Source organism: Cynoglossus semilaevis, chromosome 4 (assembly GCF_000523025.1).
Source record: "Cynoglossus semilaevis isolate Cse_v1.0 chromosome 4, Cse_v1.0, whole genome shotgun sequence".
In the NCBI taxonomy this organism is placed as follows: domain Eukaryota; kingdom Metazoa; phylum Chordata; class Actinopteri; order Pleuronectiformes; family Cynoglossidae; genus Cynoglossus; species Cynoglossus semilaevis.
In genome coordinates, this window is record NC_024310.1 from 10,825,436 (window position 1) to 10,844,906 (window position 19,471).

Below are 19,471 nucleotides of genomic sequence, written 5' to 3' on the forward strand. Positions count from 1 at the left end.
GAACACTGGATTTATTCTCCTACTTTAAAGCGTGCAAAGAGGAAATGCTGAACACATGAGAAATTAACTTGATCCCCCCCCCTCTTTTTTAGCTAAAGACTGTGTAGTGTGCTGCAGTATTATCAAGGTTTGAGATTCTTCATAGTCGAAAAGATCACGTTGGAGCTGAGAAGGTGATCAGGACGTCCATTCAGCAGTGTTCAACAGTCGGAGCTACAACTCTTTCATGAGTGTGAATTTGTGCAGACCAGGTTTGGAAACACATCAGTCATCTTTACAGATACAGTAATATGACAGTACCAAGTACCATCAGCAGGCTCCAGTGAGTTGACAGCAGGAGACTGAAGGTGCAGTACAGGTTTCATTGGTTATTTGGTTTATTATATACAGAAAGTCAATAAAAAAGAAGCTACTTTTCGTTTGATTTATAACAGCAGTGTATGTTTTCCTGTAGAACATGGTTTTATAGGTAACCAGTGACATTTTCAAGAAAGACTTTATGAGTTAGAGGGGGGTGTGATCATGCATGGATGCTGCATGTGGCTAAGGAATGGCAAGATCAGACAAACTAACCAGTAATAAAACAAGCCACCTCACACAACTTTTTCTCAGAGTCCGTTGACTGCTCTGGCTCCAACATAGCTCCTTTGTCATCGGAGAGCAGAGAAGGGGTCAGGTCTGTTGAGCAGGGGGAGGGTCTGCAGGGCTCCAGGGGCCAGGAATGTTAATTGGGAAGATTGTTTTAATAAGGCCCTCATTTTTGCAGATGCTGGGAGAGGGTGAACTTGTGGGGCCACACAGACAGCAGAGAAGCTAACAGTGAGATGTTGTCAACAAGCACAGCTGACACGATGTGAAGTGAGCTGTGAAATACTCACTGGAGGATTTACACACTTGTTCTGAGCTTCTTGGCTTGTTTACGCAAGCTTTTCTCGCAGTGAAGAGATTTTCCGTAATTAGACTTGTTCAGCACTGATCTGCAATTTGTAATTTCCCTCTTAATGTGTTGCTATCTGAATTCTTTTTTCTTTTTCTGCCGTGAGGATTACTGCTGCAGTGATAAAATAGTTTACAAACGCTCGGTCTTTACGCATTAAACAAAACATTTTCTTCCACTTAAGAATTTGGAATTTAGTCATGCTGTTGGATGTTTATCTGGCTTGTGTTTGACTAATCCATCCTGGATGTCCCTGCTTTTAGCCCAACACAAAGGAAGTGAATGTGGTTTATGGTATTTGTAGGAGGGCTCACTAAAGAAAGGAATTTAAAGATTCAACAGCAGTGTCTCTTTCCAAAATCAATGCCCCCATTACTGAGGATGACCCAAAGAGCACTCAGTCAGCACTTCCTCTATTGGACCTATTTTTTAGTTGAATTTATTTCTGTAGTAACGTCTGCAGCGGAAAGTCCAGTCTCTGAAATACTACATGCCTTATCACTGTGGCGTGAAAATGAGAATTTCAAAAGCACGTATGCACAGTATGACAAAGGACTATTCTTCTGAATCCTTGAAAATAATCTGGACACCTCAGTCACTTTTCATTCTGTGTGTTTTTGTTTCCCTTTCAGTCAGGATATTCACATGGTTCACAAAGGGCAGAGAAGATATGACCAGGGCTCCACAACTCCTAATTGGTTGTGTGTGAAAGGCAGACATAGCCAAATAATGAGAGACATAATGTACAGGTGTACAGGTTTGTGTGTGCACGGTTGTGTTACATCTGTTTCTTTGTGTCTCCTTTAGAAGAGCTCCAAGCTCAGGGCGATACAGTGAGCAGTGAGAGCCGTGTTACTGCGGTTCTCACTTCTTCCTTGTCCCCTGGGAGTAGGTGGTGGAGCTCCACCTATAGACAAGATTTACAGGAGTGAAGACAGGCTTTGGTCACACAGTTTTTCACTCCTTTGTTCCCGAAAAATACATAACGGCAGTCCAACCCAGTTCGGCAGAGGGGGCATTTCATGAACCTGATTTGTGTAGAACCACCAGAAATCGCAGTAAATATAGAGCGAATTTTTACAATGTAATAAGCTGTAATATTCTCAATTTATGTTTCATTTCCTTTGATAAATAAAATATATCCCATAGTGTGCTATACTATTGTGTCATAATCAGAAAATTTCCCATTTAAGAAGATTATATAAAAATAATTTCATTGTTACATATAAACACCAGTCCTGAATATATTTATATTCAGAACAGTTTAAATAAATTAAAGAGATTTTACTCATTTAACTTATTTTAAAAATGCTAATCAAACATCAACTAATGTTAGACAAAAATGTGATTTTTACTGTCCCGTCCCCAAGGTGTCTGTCCAGAAAATGCCTGGTCCTCTGGTGACCCGTGGCATATGGGGACAGCAGCAAACGTGGTTGTCCTTAGAGACAGAAACATCACATTAATAAAAAGACAGTGTGTGTGTGTGCTGTAGTATGAGGGGCTGTATGAGAGTAGGTCGAGGTAGAGGCTGAAGAGTGTTTCTGAAGCATGACTTCAATTGTAGTTAAACCTCTGTTTGCCCTCGTCTCCTATCAAATGGGTCACTGTTTATTGAACTTTTAGCCGCCAAGTCACTCACTCACTCACTCACGTACTCAGTCACTCACATAAACCTGCCTCCTGGATGCCCTGTGTGTCTTCCGCCTTGTTCACTGCACGCCATCTCTCCCTCTCCAGGCCTGACGAGAAGACTTACGACCATTTAAACAAACACAGGCACTCAATGGCCTCTCTGTCTGGGGCTGTGTGGCAGGGCTTCCTTTATGTGGTTAGGCGTGTGTGTGTGTGTCTGTACATGTGTGAGTTTCTTTTAATTGCAGTTTGATACCAATACACATAAGGAAAGCACATGTTTATTATCATGAGCTACAAAGATGAAAAGTGCACAAATTACAGCCAGTGTTTATATGTGGGAATGTATGTGTGCAGTATGACCTGAAAGTACTGTATAATTTTAATATATATGTTGGGTTACTTTTTCACCCCATGGACAACTGGCACTACATTGGGCCCAAACAATTTTCCAAGTTTAAATTAATGCCTACTTTGCCATAGAGAATTTTCAAATTTTAACAAAAATAGACCATAACTGGATTCCAAAATTGTGAGGATCAAATCATAATTATCAGTAATATAGTAGTAATCCCCATCATTTATGACTTTTTAGTTGGTGACCCCATGGGTAAATGACCCGTTTTAGGTAGTGTATGTAAGTATTTGGGTCCAAAAAAAGAAAATGATCAGAGTCAGTCGAGTTAACTCTCACCTCAGATTGAAGGTTGCAGCTGTCAGTTGTATGCAGTGTTGAGTCACGTGCATCGTACTGTGATGAGTTCTATCATCATCTAAATGTGTTTGTTAGTTGGAACTCTGACAACTGTAAACTTTCAGAGAGGGACGGGAGGAGAAGGTTTACTTGATGCAACATCAAAAACCAGGACATTTTTTTAAACTGGTCCGTGTTAAAAGGTTACTGGTGACATGATATGTGCCTCGCTAACTATCGCCCCTCTTTTACCCCGAAGCCAAAGTATACCACAGTGGGAATTCAGGCTGGACTTGAACCTTCTGCACCTCTGTGTAAACTGGCCGGACCACAGCTAGTGTAGACATGCCCTGTGATGTGCCAATGATAGGACTGCAATGCCATCTGTCCTGACTGTCAGTGCCAGGCATGGACTATAATCACCTGGCAGGATACAGTCTAAATGCCTTTGCCCCATGCCTCACCCTCCCTCCCCTAACACGCACACACACACACAGAGGTACAGTGCACATTAATGGGGTCAGTCTCATCTATTTACCTACATGGTTATTTGAATGTTTATCTCAACTAAATAAAAAAGGCCAATGTGCTTGTGCCTGCTTTCTGTTCACGGCCCAAAACTCTAACTAATGAGATGTCTTCATGAAATTTGTAAACATGAGCATTTTCTCTTTTTACTCAAGTTTTTGGATCGAAATGAAACAGACAACTTAAAAGAGTGTTTTGACAGAACCTAACAGTGATGGCTTTGTTTACCTAGGATAAACTGGTACTTTATTATTTATAGGCTCTGAATGTTTCTAAGCAGCAAATCAGGAGAATGTCTCTGAAAGGATGACCTCATGGCATCAAAGGTGTGCAGGTGCAAACCCTCAGGGCCTGCTGGATAACGGTCTGTCTGCACTTGGTGACATATTTACGGGTGTTCGTGGAGAATCCTTCGGTCAACAGGGCACGTATGATGTCAGGCCTATTCTTTAACCAATATGACTCTGCAGATGTGACCTCATATTGAATGTCATGGTTGTCTGCAGAGCTGCTTTTGTTTCCAGAGTGATTTATCCGCTCTTTTGAAAAATAAATGTGAAATCTATACATTAATGGGGTCAGTCTCATCTATTTACCTACATGGTTATTTGAATGTTTATCTCAACTAAATAAAAAAGGCCAATGTGCTTGTGCCTGCTTTCTGTTCACGGCCCAAAACTCTAACTAATGAGATGTCTTCATGAAATTTGTAAACATGAGCATTTTCTCTTTTTACTCAAGTTTTTGGATCGAAATGAAACAGACAACTTAAAAGAGTGTTTTGACAGAACCTAACAGTGATGGCTTTGTTTACCTAGGATAAACTGGTACTTTATTATTTATAGGCTCTGAATGTTTCTAAGCAGCAAATCAGGAGAATGTCTCTGAAAGGATGACCTCATGGCATCAAAGGTGTGCAGGTGCAAACCCTCAGGGCCTGCTGGATAACGGTCTGTCTGCACTTGGTGACATATTTACGGGTGTTCGTGGAGAATCCTTCGGTCAACAGGGCACGTATGATGTCAGGCCTATTCTTTAACCAATATGACTCTGCAGATGTGACCTCATATTGAATGTCATGGTTGTCTGCAGAGCTGCTTTTGTTTCCAGAGTGATTTATCCGCTCTTTTGAAAAATAAATGTGAAATCTATACATTAGATCCTTAAAGAACAAAACATTTTGGGAGTGGCTTTGGGAGGAAAAAAACTGATGCTTTTATTTCATAATTTAAAGCCTCTCTTGATTTTCTGTCAGTTTTATCTTACCACATTTTTGTATGTTACAGAATTACAGTGTCCTTTATCTGTTCCCCCACAGTATGCTTTTTTAGCTAAAACACACTATAATACGCCTTAGTCCACGGGGTATTATAGTGTTGCTGTGTGCCGCATGTATGCTGGAGGATACTGTCTGCTGGGTGGACAAGAGAATATGAGCTCAGAGCCAGAGAACGAGGGCTGTACTGAGGAAAAGCAGGGATTCTGCCACGTTCAATTTGATCTCTATGGTTTTGGGATCAGGACCCAAACTGGGATGATGAGGAGGAATAAAAAGAGTAGGGCAGGGATTCAGTACACCAGGAGCTGTGGTTCGTCTTCTCACCCCCCGGCAAACTACAAATCTGTGAAGTACAAACACACACAGATTGTGTGCATACCGCTGGCAAAGTATCTAAACTCCTCCAGCCTTTGCAGCACAGTGGCATGGGTTAACAGGCCTCTGCTATGAGCACGTCCTTGATGTTGCTGCTCGGTGTGCGAGCGAGGCAAGGTAGAGAAGAGAAGGGGGTCAAGAGTTGAGAGGAGAGAGAGAAATTTAGAGATGAGGTGGGAGGCACAGACAAGGAGAGGACAGAAGGTGTTTGTCCCAGAGGACGACGCTGGAGGCGAGTTAAGGTGCATTGGCTTAGAACACTGGTAGTTTTGAACGTGGCAGATGTTACTGATGCCATGAACAACACTGTGGTAAGAGAAGAGGAGTTGTGTTGTAAAAGCAGTTGTTTACATTTTCATCATTATTAAGATACTATTTTTAAAAAACATTTTTAAGGATGTTGTTCTTTTTTTTCCTTTACTAAAATAAAAATGGAAAGAAAGTAAAACCTTTAACTCCAGTGCAGCTGCCGGGTCAGGAAGCCATAACTGAAAACATCTGGGCCTTCTTAGGCATTCGATATTTTCCTGGTATTCATTTTACAGTCAATCCATATCCTCGGGTAATACTTGATGATGTTAGACCCATGACAGACTAACATTCTTGTAAACTGTAAAGCAAATACAGTTATTATTGGATAAATCATTCCTGGAATGAAACTGGTCCAAGTTTTTGTTATTTAATCATTTATTCTTACCTTTACCTTCTGCTTCACTGTTCCGTGTAAGATAGCAGACACCATTGCTGCTAATATCAGTGATATTGTTAAAAGGGGAGGAAAAACGGGGGTGAGTTAGCCTTGTGGGACTGACTGTGGCTCTGTGATATAAATCCATAGTTGCTCTGTTTTTGTGTTCTTCAGAGAGATTAGCAGAGATATGTCTTGTACTTGCTTTAATTTCCTCAGAACAAAGCTCATCTGATCTTTCCACTCTGACTTGCGTGTGGCATTAAGTCTTCATTTCATTAATGTTTTGGAGGTGGGGGGGGGGCAGGGAGAGAGGCTGACAGGGGGAGGCAGCACGGGAATCTCATTTTAATTTGACATTTAAACATCTGTTTTCAATTTCCTGAGGCAAAGACTGCATACGAATGTGTGTGCGCATTGTAATACATGCAGGTGGAGGGAGTGTGTGGGTTTGTCGGAGGGTCCTTGGTGGGGGTGATAAACCTGGGAGCTGTCAGGGATGAGAGCTGCCGTCTCAGCTGACCTTTAAACTGGGGTCTGGGTGTAAGAAACAATGGCAGCTAATTGTCTTCTCCTCAGTATAGCAGCTCCAATTTGCTACTGTGGGCTCTAGAAGCCATATATCATATGGTACAGAACGGTGCGGTCAGGACGAACACCAGTCGGCCACATCTGAAAACACTTCCTTGATAGACACTGTATCATTGTTCAGTCAGCTGAATGCAATGAAAAATATTCTTTTTTTTGTTTGTTTTTGTTTACAAAGCTGTGAAGTGACATATGTCAGGCTCCTGATCTTCACTCACGCCCATTCAATTGCATTTCTTTAACAAACGCAGCTCACACAGGGAATCGTCTATGTGCCGCGACCTGTGACTTTGTCCCATTTTCACACATTAAGTCACAAACTGAAAATCCCTTCATACACACACACACACACACACATTCGGTTCAGTCTCTTGTTAATAGCAAAGGAAATATTATCTGCCAGGGGACAGCTGCAGGCTCACTGGAGAGACAGAATGGTAGAGGAGGCTCATTATCTTAAACTCAGACACAGACCACACCACACTCGCTCGCCGTCTCTCTCTAAGGACAATGGACGATGTGAGAGCCTCTCCATCATATATTTCTATGTTGTACTACAGGAAGAGAAAGGGATTTGGGGGAGAACAGTGTGTTGTTGAATATAAATACAGGAAGAGGAGTTGCTGGGTACCTTTGTTTAAAACAGAGGTGGCAGGGGCAGCCAGTTCCACCGCGGCTCCGGATCTGGCTGCACTGCTGGCAGAAGAGTTGGGGCTTTGTACCCCATCCAGATCAGGGTCCATCTGTCTGTCTGACAGACTGTCTGGCTGCCTCTGTCTCCCTGTTATTGGCTTCACCCGACAGGATTTTGTTTTCAAGCACACAGATGTTCAGGGCTGTCTGCTGCGTTGCACTCAGCTGTGTTTATAACAAAGAGGTGTTGGTTTGGTGGGAGAGAGCAGGCAGTGCTGTGGGGGAGTGAGTGCTGTAGAAATGGGGTGGAGGTCATTGCGCTGTTGGTATAAACACTGGATGATGCCAGCTCTCCCTCTGGCCTCCTGCTAGTTAGTAAAGCATCTCTTTCTTCTTTTTTCCTCTCCTATTATTTTCCAGAGGGACAGATGCATCTGCATGTTAGCTGAAAGACATAGAGGGAGGCCAGCAGGGGGGGTGGAGACCAGCAGTGAGAAGTGAGGTGCACTTAATGTTAAGAGATAAAGTTTCTGTGTTTGCTTATCCAAGAGTTCATTTTTAGCTTTATGACAACCACAACGAGTGAAACACAAGTTCTCTATTTTTTTAAGTAAATTTGAAGAAAACAAGAAGACGGCCAGCACAGATTGACCTGGTCTTTGGACAATTCTGACATGATTGTCGGGGAGATTTGACTTCCACTCATAGCTCCCAGATCAGATAAATTAAAGGATGATATTACAGGTAAGGGAGTGGTTAGAAATCTCTCAGAGATACTTCCTCTTTTTCCTCCCTGGGGTGAGGGGATAGGGTGACTATGTGCAACACGGTCCTTTAATGACTCTGCAATGATAAAGGAATGCTCTCATTTAGTGCTACATCCTTTCTGAGCTTGGGTAAAAGCAAAGATGGAAACCCGTTGCAAAGCTTCACTGATTTTAACAGCTTTCTATTTGCAATTGATTAAAAGTGTGACATTTACTTAGTTTTGAAGGTGGAAGAATCTTCTCGAATAATTGTGACACAGCTCAACCATGACAAAGATTTAATACTAAAAATATGAGATGATAAAACTAGATCAGTTAGATTTGTCGGTGATTTCTGTGTTATCTGATAGAAGTGTCTTAACAATTTTTTACTCATTATAATTCAGTACACCTGCGACTCATAACATCTGTCTTACACATTTTTGACTTAGCCATCTATGCTTTTTTTTGTCAGTATGTGTGTGTGTGTGTGTGTGGAGGAGGGAACAGGGGTACATGGCCCCATGGTTTCAGCATGTTGTCATCGTTCAATTCAACCCTTCTGGAGTCACAGTTGGGGGTTTTAATTAGGGCTGCATGGTTTGTATGTCTCTGGGTTAGACATTTAACCCTGGGTTGTTTATTATTCCCAGTAACTGGCCCAAAGATTGTGTTTCTCCAATGCTGGTCACAAGCCAAGATAAAATTGTGAGAGTTGTGTCAGGAGAGACTTTTAGCCTTAACATTTGTTTTAAATCATATACTTTACTGTATGTAAATATTCACTCTGATGAGCACTGTAGGCTACACAAGAACTCGATATATTTTCTCCACTGATTTTTTTTCTTTCTTTTTAACATAATTCCTGACGTCAAATTTCCATCCTGTAGAATATACTGAATGCGATAAACATTTGAACATTCATTAGAGTAGGATCTCAGCCAACATGTCTGACCTAGCATTAGAACGCAGGCCGACTTTCACAATACTGCTTTTCAGTATGACCTTGAAGATACAAACATAGACTCGGCTTTCTTCTGAGTAAGATTGTGTTCAAATGGAATGAGTGTTGAGTGTTTACATTCTCATTCCTGAATCACTGTATCTCTTCTTAAAAGCACCAAAATGAGCTCATCTACCACACGTGTATCACCCAGTTTGTGTTGGAACGGTGCGTGAGTAGGGATACAGATATCCACAGATGTGCTGCACATCCACTGATTAAATATTTCTTCAAGGAATCAGGTTTTCTATTGCTTACCAAGTAATAGTAATATTATCGTGTTCTTCTTTGAAACAGTAAAAAAAGGGTCTAACAGGAAGTGCTTTAAGGTTTAAGTAAGGAATTTGTTCAGTGTCAATAGGTGAGGGGGTCCTGGGGTGAGTCTGACTTTGATCAGTATCCAAGTTGACTTTTAGGGCCAGTTCAAGATCCGGAACAACAGACAGTAGTAACTCACTCTAATTCCTAACACATACCACCACTGTGTGTGGCTTATATTACACCCTTGAATTATATATATGCACTTTCCACAGCTCTGTTCTTATGAACATGCCCATCTATTTGTAATACAAGTCATGACAATGAGGGTAAGAAGATTAAAAAGCCGTGAACTTCTAATGTTCGAATCATGTAAATCCATGTCTGTCGTCTCCATGCATCACCTGTACCATGGAAAATCAATGCACACATCCTGCCGGGGCTCTCGCCAGGATGGGATCGAACTATTTCATCCAATGCATAGTTTTATCTGTGATGAGATAGCATGTATGCATGAGTGTGGGGGGTTGTGAATGCAGTGTCAGTGAGAGATGAAGAGGCAATGATGGGGAGGTTATACAGTGATCCCTTGCTATAACGCGGTTTACTTTTCACGGTTTCGCTACTTCACGGATTTGCATCGTGCATTGTGTTCTGCATTCTGATTGGCTAAAAAGTCACTCCGCTTCTTCTCTACCTGTGCGCCAATAACGTTGCGGTTTAATATGTACACGTACGTAAAACAGCTTGCCAAATTGACATTACGTACGTGCAAATTCTCTTGCAATTTCGAGTTTATCAAACCCCATAATGTCGACAAAACGCTCTGGACCGGCAAAAGTACCTGCGGTAGGGACCAAAAGGCAGCGGAAGATGCTGTCTATCGGTGATAAAGTAAAACTATTGGACATGCTAAATGAAGGTAAAAGCTATGCGGCTGTAGGTCGGCATTATGGAATTAATGAATCTTCCGTTCGTTCCATAAAGAAGGAAGAAAAAAACATAAGGAAGACAGCAGCAATAAGTTTTAATAAGGATTCAAAAAGGGTTGCAACTGCCCGCAACAAGACCAGGTAATTTGTATTTTTTTCATAATCATTTTTAATTTTCTCCCGTTCACGGTGGGCGGTGCTAATCTCCGCAATTTGAAGCCTTCTGTTCACGTTGATGATTAAAATTATTATTTGACAGTACATTACAGAAGTTATTTGTTGAAACGTTTCTAAAGTACTTTTATTTTACTTTATTTGTGAAACAAATGGTTGAGACTGTAAAATGGTTTGTTCGTTCTTTCTCTTCTTTTTCTGAGTATTTAATTGTAAAAAAAATAAAGATTTCTACTTCACGGATTTTGCCTATCACGGGTTCTTTTTGGAACGTAACACCCCGCGAAAAACAAGGGTTTACTGTATACAGTGATTCCACTAAAGTCTGTGCATTTGTGTGGTTCGGTCAACAAAGACCAAGGTCAGTGCTCATTGTTGAGATGTTGTAGGGCCTGAGTTTGTTCATCCTTGGTATTGTAACGCCTGGATGTAGCAATGTCTGCTTTCACTTTGTGGAAAACCTTAAATGTGTTCCACAATGCCATCAAATCTTTTAAAATGTTTTTTTATCTTGAAAGATATAATGACATATAGTCTTTGTTTTCTTTCATTTTTTTATACAGTCCTGCGTGACGACTTCAGACAAAACCCTGCAGATGTGATTGTGGCGGCAGGAGACCCAGCCGTTCTGGAGTGTCAGCCACCGCGTGGACATCCTGAGCCGACAATATCCTGGAAAAAGGATGGTGTTAATATTGACGACCGAGATGAGAGGATCACTGTGAGTAGACTGGTGCTCTTCAATAAACTGCTGTGACTGCTGTGATATACCAGTGATTGATGCCTGTGGATGTTTTTGTATGTGAAAATGATGACATTGATTGAACCACTGAGGCAAGAAAAGTGATTATCAAAACCGAGAGTTGAAAAGTGTTGAAAATTGATTCGTTTCTCTCATTATTCACGTAGAGCAAATACAAAACCCCCCAATCAGCCCATAATGGGGCATACATCTTTAATGACTAAGGTAAAGAATCAGTCTTGGTTCATTAGTCAGCAGCAGCACATTGATCAGAGATGGCTTTCTGATTAACTCCACCAGGGAAAACGTAGATCAAGGGGGGAGGACTGAGCTGAGCAGCAAAGTCATTCAGGCGAAAGGTAAAGTCAGCAGAAGTAACTCCTGAAAACTGTCAGCAACCTTCCACGTCTCATTTACAACACAGCCACCTTTTATTTAGTCTTAATTAAAGTAACACAAAGTCAGTCCAACTTTATCAAATAGCTACACTTGCTTGGTAAACAGAATTATGTCTAGAATCGTTTTTGCTCCACGTTTTGACTGTACATGCAGGATTTCATGTACATTTTGTTGTATCAGGAAAGGATTTGTTTCTGACGGTAGATGTTTAGTTTAGGGAAGCACACGCTCTGACTCAGCACACAGCTACAACAAGCAGGTAGTAAGAAGAAAAGGAGTAGGAGTAGGTCAGGATCCCATTTTGAAAATCTGACTGTTGGGGTTTTTGACTGTTCTGTAAAACTGGTGGGAAGTTCAAAGCTGACAATGGATTTCTTTACGGCAGAGTCATGGAAAATTCTATCCATCAAAGATAAAAATAACAACACCAATGAAGATGGCACACTGATTGGGTCTGTTTGCTCGGTGCTACGACTCAGATCCAGCTAAATATAGTTATGCTAAATATGTGGCTGGATATGTCAAAACAGAGGCTTATTGCTTTTGGCCTTTTTTTGAGAACCGTGCATGACTAAGTACAGTTTTGTTCAATAAGGGCCAGTTGTGGTTTCACATATTGAGCTCTTGGGCACGCTGCACATCCCCCTAAAGAACGGGAATGTTTTTTTTAGCAGCAACTACCTGACTCAGTTTCATTAGAGTTAAATACTATCTGTGGCCCACAGTACAGTCTTTGGTTTGCAGATCCAGAAGAGGTTCATCCTATCTCATTTCATCTCAAGTTAATTTTATTTTCTTAAGGAATTTTAGAAGACTTATTAGAACTCACTGTCACAGTGTGGCAGTGGGGGTGGGCACGTGGGCATGAAGGCTCAGGTGTCATCTCTTATTCTATGTCAGAATTTGCTCATGAAATGAGCCGAAGTCAATGAACATAGTGCCGGTATTTATCAAATCATACTGAGATAGTTTTACATGTTACATGAGTGCATGTTGATGTATGAAATACATCTCATTATTGTTCCCCAAGAAATACAGTAGTAACAAGAAATAGCAAATCCAAATCACTTGAAAATATATTGTATAAAATTAAACAAATATACTTTAAAAATGTATTTGGTTCAAACAAAAGGGGTGTGGGTGGAACAAGTAGAGAAGTAGGAGAAAGGAAGAGTGGCAGGTCGAGTGAAGTTAAAGACAGATGAAAAAAATAGAAATGACCTGAGATTGAGTGTGGCGTTACTAAATCTGAAATATGATTTTTTTTATAGTTGTTGGTGTAATAGTTATCCACCAAGGAGGATGATGATACCTGTTTAAGTGGTTTGCAAAATGACAAGCTTGTCACCGCGTTCTTTTACTGGCAAAGAAAGAATCTCTTTGACTCAGGCTTTGTTGTGTCTCTGTAGACTGTGGCAGTGTAGCTGACAAATTGATTGGTTGGACTAAACAGATGGCGTTGCTAACTGTAAAGTTGCTGTTGTGTGAACAAAACCTCTGACTCCTAAGTGTTCCCAAATGACCACTTTTAAACTTGTGCAGACGTTGTGTCCGGCCGTCAGAATATGTATATCGTTATCAGCTGTGTGGACAGATGGGCGTCTGTCACACAGCCCTACGCACGTCCATGGTAAAAGATCAAGTTGTGTCGGAAGCCCAACAGTCGTGGACTATGTGAAGAATGTGTTTATGGTACAGTAAATTTGTTCAGAGCGTATACTGTGTGTGACCGTAAAGAGGAATCAGAGGGTGGGATCTTTATGGGCTGAACAGCTGAGCTCGTCAAAGCCCCCCCCCCCCCCCCCCCCACCTCCACGTCCCTTTCCGTTCCTTCAATTCCTTCCACCAAGCAACATGCTTGAACGTGCAGTCTCCTTGGTAATCACTGATAATCAGAGCAACATCCCAAACCACCTGCAGTGAGTATTTTCTCTTCGCACTGAATTCTACTGGTTTGACTGGTTACATCAAAATAAAGAGAGGCCGAACTTCACAGACAAAGACACATCAAAACAGAAATGTTATGTTTGTTGTCCTTAAACTGCACGTCTGCTGTGGCTTAACAACAAAAACCTGTTTTTTAAAAGCTCCAGGCAACTGCTGTGGCAACTCATCCAGCAACATGGAATTAACTTAATTTAATTTCCTTTTACCATGTCTGCGACGAACTGCAGGAAACCTTTAAAATGTCATTTTTTTTGCATTACACTAAATGTGGCAAACATCACTGTTCAAAGAATCTGCTGAAAGAACACGTTGACATGAAAACTTCTTGTTTCGAGGCAGGCAGACTGGCAAAAATCAATTTAACTCCTAACCTTTATCTTGTTATCTCGTTTCTGTGGGCATAGCCTGAGCGTATCTCGACTGACAAAGATGAAAAGGTGGTTAAACCCTGGACAAGCTGCCAGTCCATTTGGTGACCACAATATACGGATGAAAAATCTTCCCATCCCCTCCCTTGCTTGTGATAACTTTTGATTTAGCAGCAGACCTGATCCATTATTTTCATGCCCCAGGACTATAGAGGAGAACCACAACCCAGCAAACAAATATTTCAAATGCCTACTGTGGTCTAGCCTGTTGAATTGCTCCCAAAGTAAATGTAAGTATTATCTTGGATCTACCCTCTGATGCCCCTGACCTACCACCAGCACTTGCTCCTCTCAGTTTTGTCTGGCAGGTCGTTTGCCAACAGTGAGAGAAAGGAACAAAAAACAACATGGACAAAGGAAAATAAATATCCCGGGGTTCACACCGTAGACCATTGTCTGTGTTCAAGGCTTCGCTGTGGGCAAAATTGCAGCACATTGTCCTCCACCTCACGGCAATATACTGGTGGCTAATTACTGGTCTGGAAATGAACTGCTGTGAATACCAACACTAAATGGGGACGTTTGCATTATCAGTTCCACCAAATGACACAGGACAAAGGCGACAGGATAGAGCCATCGCTAAGCCATCTGATTCATGAATAACGGTCAGATAGTCTGGGTTTTTCGTCAGACTGTGCGCTGCACCACGTTGTGTGGGGAGGATGTGCATGCAGAGAAAACGAGGGCTCTGCTGCATTCATTTACTCCAGTCTGCTCTCGGACTTCCTGCTGTTTGGGTACTCTAAATATGCCCACGGAGAATAGGAAACTGCACAGAGGGAAGAATATGGATGGAGTGGCGCAGGCCCTTAAGTGGATCCTCATGTCAAAGCCAAATGGAACCAACTTCATGCCCCCACTGTTCCTTTGCTGCCTGATCTGCCCTGACCTTGAGCCTTTGTGAGTGTCACAGTGCTTTAGCTTTTAAGCCCTCTCTCAAACAAACAGTAACATAATGATACTTCAAACCCCTCCTGCACAACAGGGTACCCTAAATAAGTTAGCCTTACGCAGCTTCTTTACATCCTCGTCCCTCCTGCTTTCAACCATGAATATTAAGCAGTGGTTGGAAGGTGGAGGAATGCCTCTGAACCATAGGAATGTGTCCATTTGGAAAATCACTCTTGACTGATCTGAATACTTCCATTACTGCTTAAAAAACTGAAACACATTTGCCCCACGTTTGAAGTTCCCTTGTCATGTGTAGTTGCGGAGAAGTTCACCCGTAGCAGTGTGACGTGCAGTTCCGCTAATCTGCCGAGACATAACATACAACTCAACACACATGTAGGACGGGCAAGAATTCAACATGAACGTTCTTTTTAACATTGTGTGTCAAGTTCTCTGTCAGTGGCTCAGTAATGAGGGTATTGGTTACATACTCGCAGTGTTGGTCCACTTCTCGCAGGCTAATGTGTGCATCTAAAACCTTAAGCCCCATTTAGGTATAAAGATCACTGGTCCACCAGGCTATTGTCTCTGTCTCCAATGACTGCCATAGTTGTGGGCTAAGAGAGGGGCTGAGAGGCCTGGTCTGCTTTACTGGCTGCTTGAGAACAAAGCACCTCCTCTGGCCTGTAATCAAAGCCCTGGGAAATAACAGGCATCACACTCACCTGGACAAACACATATTCGCTACCGGGTGAATACGCTGCTCTCACTTGTGGCTGGTAGTCTTTTTACACAGGAAAAAATGAAAATCAGGTAACCCATTCTTTAAAACATTCCTTACATAGTAACAGACAAAACTGTCCTCAAGATGTGAGGCCTCTAGTTAAGTGGTTGCAGTCCTCAGGTGTTCCCTCAGGGACCTGTGGTCATGTTGAATTGGAAAAGTATTCTCTGGCTCAGATTTTGCCCAGAGGGGAGCAGGGCCGACTGATAGTGATTAGAGCTTTCAAGTGGAGGTTGAGTGGGAACAGCACAAAACTTTAAAAACAGGAGACAAAGCAGTACAGTCGGTGTCTGTGAGCTCGGAGTGGGGAGTCATATCATGTTCACAATAACGTGGTTTTCTCATGATTAAAAAAGGTGCAGAACCCCAGCCTCTGGTCTACACTGTAGCACAGAGATGGCCTAGGATTGATAGGCCTGTAAGATAGTCCAGAGCTTCAGGATTGATGCTTCTGTTTAGTGTATAAATAAAAGATTTTAAACACCCCTAAAAGAATAAAAAAAAAAAATAACACCATATTTGAACTTATTTATACCACACAGGAACTACTCTGATCGTTTTAGACATAACATTAAAATGGAAGTCAGTAAACTCTCACAGATTTTTTTAAATACAGCATGATGTTCATTTTCTAAATTCAGCTTGTGTTATCATTTTAACATGTAATAGGGATTTTTGTCATTTAAAAAAATATTAAATTATATCAAAACTGGCCATTGAAAATAAAAACCTTTACACTGTACATGTACTGTAGCTTTTAGCAACTTGTTAGTGTACCCCTTAGTAAGGTACAGTCAGTAAATATAAATTAGCTCCTTCAAACTGTATGAATCTTTAGTGACATTTTACTGATAATGAATGTGGCATTGCACATAAATACTGTCTTCTTTTTTCTCCTTTTCTTGTTTAAATTAAATATTTTTCAATTATCAAAACTTCATACAGGTACATGACAACACTGATATTGAAGCTACTGATATTGAGTGTCTTCTTATTCTTTTGTGAAACCACAGGTCTTCAAGTGTCTCTCCAGGTGTGATGTTTTCTTTTCTCACATTCTCTTCTGTGTCTCAGATTCGTGGAGGAAAGCTGATGATCACAAATGCCAGGAAGAGCGATGCTGGGAAGTATGTGTGCGTCGGGACGAACATGGTGGGGGAACGAGAAAGTGAAATCGCTGAACTTACAGTGCTTGGTAATTACTTTTTTTTTTTTTTTTTGCCTGTTATTAAACCTGACTCTGGTGTGTGTGTTCTGTCAAGGCCCCCCCACCCCAACATCACATGCTGTTTTCTGTGTCGGGAAGCGAACAGAATACAGATGCTGAGCTTTGATTGTCTATCTCTCTGGTGCTAAATGGTGTCTGTGACCTCTGACCTTTACCAGATTGACTGTGAGATGACCACAAATTTCGCACCTTACCTTGAATCCCACTCTGACCCCTGCAGCTTTCTTCTCTCCTCACAAGCTGCTTCCTATTACATATGGAGTGGCCTCTGACCCTGGTCTTTTCCAGTGTGTCGAGCACAGAGCTCGCCTAGAATCCTGATTTCATTATTAGCTTTTTCACTTTCTTTTCTCACAATCCGTCAGGCAGTTTTGTAAAGACCAATAATTACACTGACATAATACTGTCACGTAGCTTTGTGCTTGTCCTTAAGAGTATGTAACACAACCCCGGGGAAACCATTGTTAGTCGAGAACTAGCCTGGTTAGTTTTCCGGTCTGACAGAATGTGGTCCGATAAAATAAGTTACGTGAAACTGAAGCCTTTAAATGTTCTAGAAATGTTGGTGGTTGGCTCGAGCGATTCGCAGACATCATGTTTCTATGATGACAACATGGCTATAACATTATTTTGTGTCTAGCTCATTGTTCTGTCTTCAATAAAGTTGTACTGAGACGTGACTAATTAAAGCCACATACAGTATCAGAGTCTCGAGTGGTTGGGGTTTCCTGAGCAGAGTTTCTAAATGAAGCCGTTTGTTGTCAGGATTCTGAAACTACATTTCTCAAATGGTAAGACCTGACGTGGGAGAGTCCAAGGACTGACATTGTTGTGTCGTGTGTTTGGATAATTCTGTTGATACCTGTTCTGACCTCACTTTCTCAAACTTTCCTCTAAATTTCAGCTTTTTATTTCTTGTGAAAGCCTTTGTGATGTCTGTCAGTTAGTGAGTATTAAAATATAGTTTTTATTAGCTTTAAGCCAAATTTGAGGGAAGAAAAATTGAGTTTATAATTTTAAAAAAACACACAGGCCAATAATAATCATTTCAATTTTGGGATAATGTTGAGTCGAACTGTGTACCGAATAAAATTTGGGGGAAAAAAAAAGAGTTCCAAACTTGACCTTTTAAAAACCACTGCTTGAGAACAAAAAGGTACATTTTGCCCGTTCAATTTGTCTCTGTCTACATTTTTTAAAACTGAAGAAAAGATTTACAGCCAATTAAAATAATTTTTCCTGTCCAATAATTTTCATGTCAGTGACGTTAATTATGTGCTGTTCATATTTTCCAGAGCGCCCGAGTTTTGTACGTCGCCCAGGAAGCCAAGTACTGCTGGTAGACCAAAGTGTAGAATTTAGGTGTGAGGCCCGTGGTGACCCAGTTCCAACTGTACGCTGGAGGAAAGACGATGGAGAACTACCTAAAGGAAGGTACGGAGTCACTCATTAACTATACTCCTTTCATTACGCCACACATTCCCCTGACACTCTCTTCAGTCTTTGCTCACTTTTAATTGAGCTCTTTGACAACCCACTTTGTTAGTCAGTTACGAAGCTCTGTTGTAATCCAGATATGAGATTCGTGAGGACCACACCCTGAAGATCCGCCGTCTGATCTCCGCTGATGTCGGCTCCTACACCTGCGTGGCTGAGAACTTGGTGGGCAAGGCGGAGGCGTCGGCCATGCTCACAGTCCACGGTAAGATACAAAATCCTTAATAGGCCTCAGCTGCACTTTTTATTTTATTAATAGCTTCGTGCACAGCCATTCTAAATTCAATGCAATTTAACCGAGGTACATTGCGATAAGAGCTCACAGCTTTACCCCTACACGGTCATCACTTTCAACTATTCTCTCTCAATTAGCTGATTGATTTCTAATAAAACAGAAACACAAAAATCCATAACTGCTGTTGAGACGTGCACCGGGGAGCTCAGCAGCAATTGATTTCATTTGCCCCGTACATGTGGCATTCCTCCTGAGGCCCTGCTTCATTCGTGGTTTAACACAGGTACTGTTTGTGCACCTATGGAGTAGCTTTGTGTCTGCTGCGATCCTCTTCAGTGGACGTCATCTTAACATAGTTGGACTAAAAAAGCAGCTGGGCTCAGGGTAGGAGCCTGGTGAAAGAAGCCATTTATACAAAAGGGGAGCTGGGATCACCCCCGAATTCTCGTGAGAGGTAGAGAACACAGGGACTATTTAACAGCAAACTAATGGGATGGTTGGGAGTCGGGTGAGGAGAGAAAGGACAGAGAAGGGGACTAATGCCGTAAAAGACGTGGACTGAATGTGGAGATGGTGAACGTGTCAGTATTTGTGGCAGTTCAGGTCAGTTGTATTAGTGTCACTCCCAAACATCGGCCTCGCCTCACAGAGATAAAGAAAGAGAAGGCAATTGTGTTCCTCTGCCATCCCCCAACTGCAAACTCCGACCCTTCAGCTTCACATGGCTAACCTTTGCAATTATTTCTTGATTTTCCCTTGAACACAGTCATCCTCAGATTGGAGGAGCCCGATTAGACACAGCCGTCAATACCCCTATCAATATATCTACTCCTCTTAATGCCTGTTTTCA

General features: G+C 41.7%; 1 protein-coding gene across 3 annotated transcripts in view; it reads left to right on the forward strand.

Annotated features, from left to right (window-relative positions):
- LOC103378049 (roundabout homolog 1) overlaps positions 1-19,471 on the forward strand; it is a 222,460-nt gene that overhangs the window by 171,213 nt on the left and 31,776 nt on the right. For all 3 annotated transcript variants that reach the window (XM_008309098.3, XM_008309101.3, XM_025055060.1), the window contains 4 exons: positions 11,034-11,191; positions 16,736-16,856; positions 18,185-18,323; positions 18,464-18,591. In XM_008309098.3, the coding sequence (XP_008307320.1) occupies positions 11,034-11,191; positions 16,736-16,856; positions 18,185-18,323; positions 18,464-18,591 (546 nt within the window). The remainder of the gene's footprint in view (positions 1-11,033; positions 11,192-16,735; positions 16,857-18,184; positions 18,324-18,463; positions 18,592-19,471) is intronic.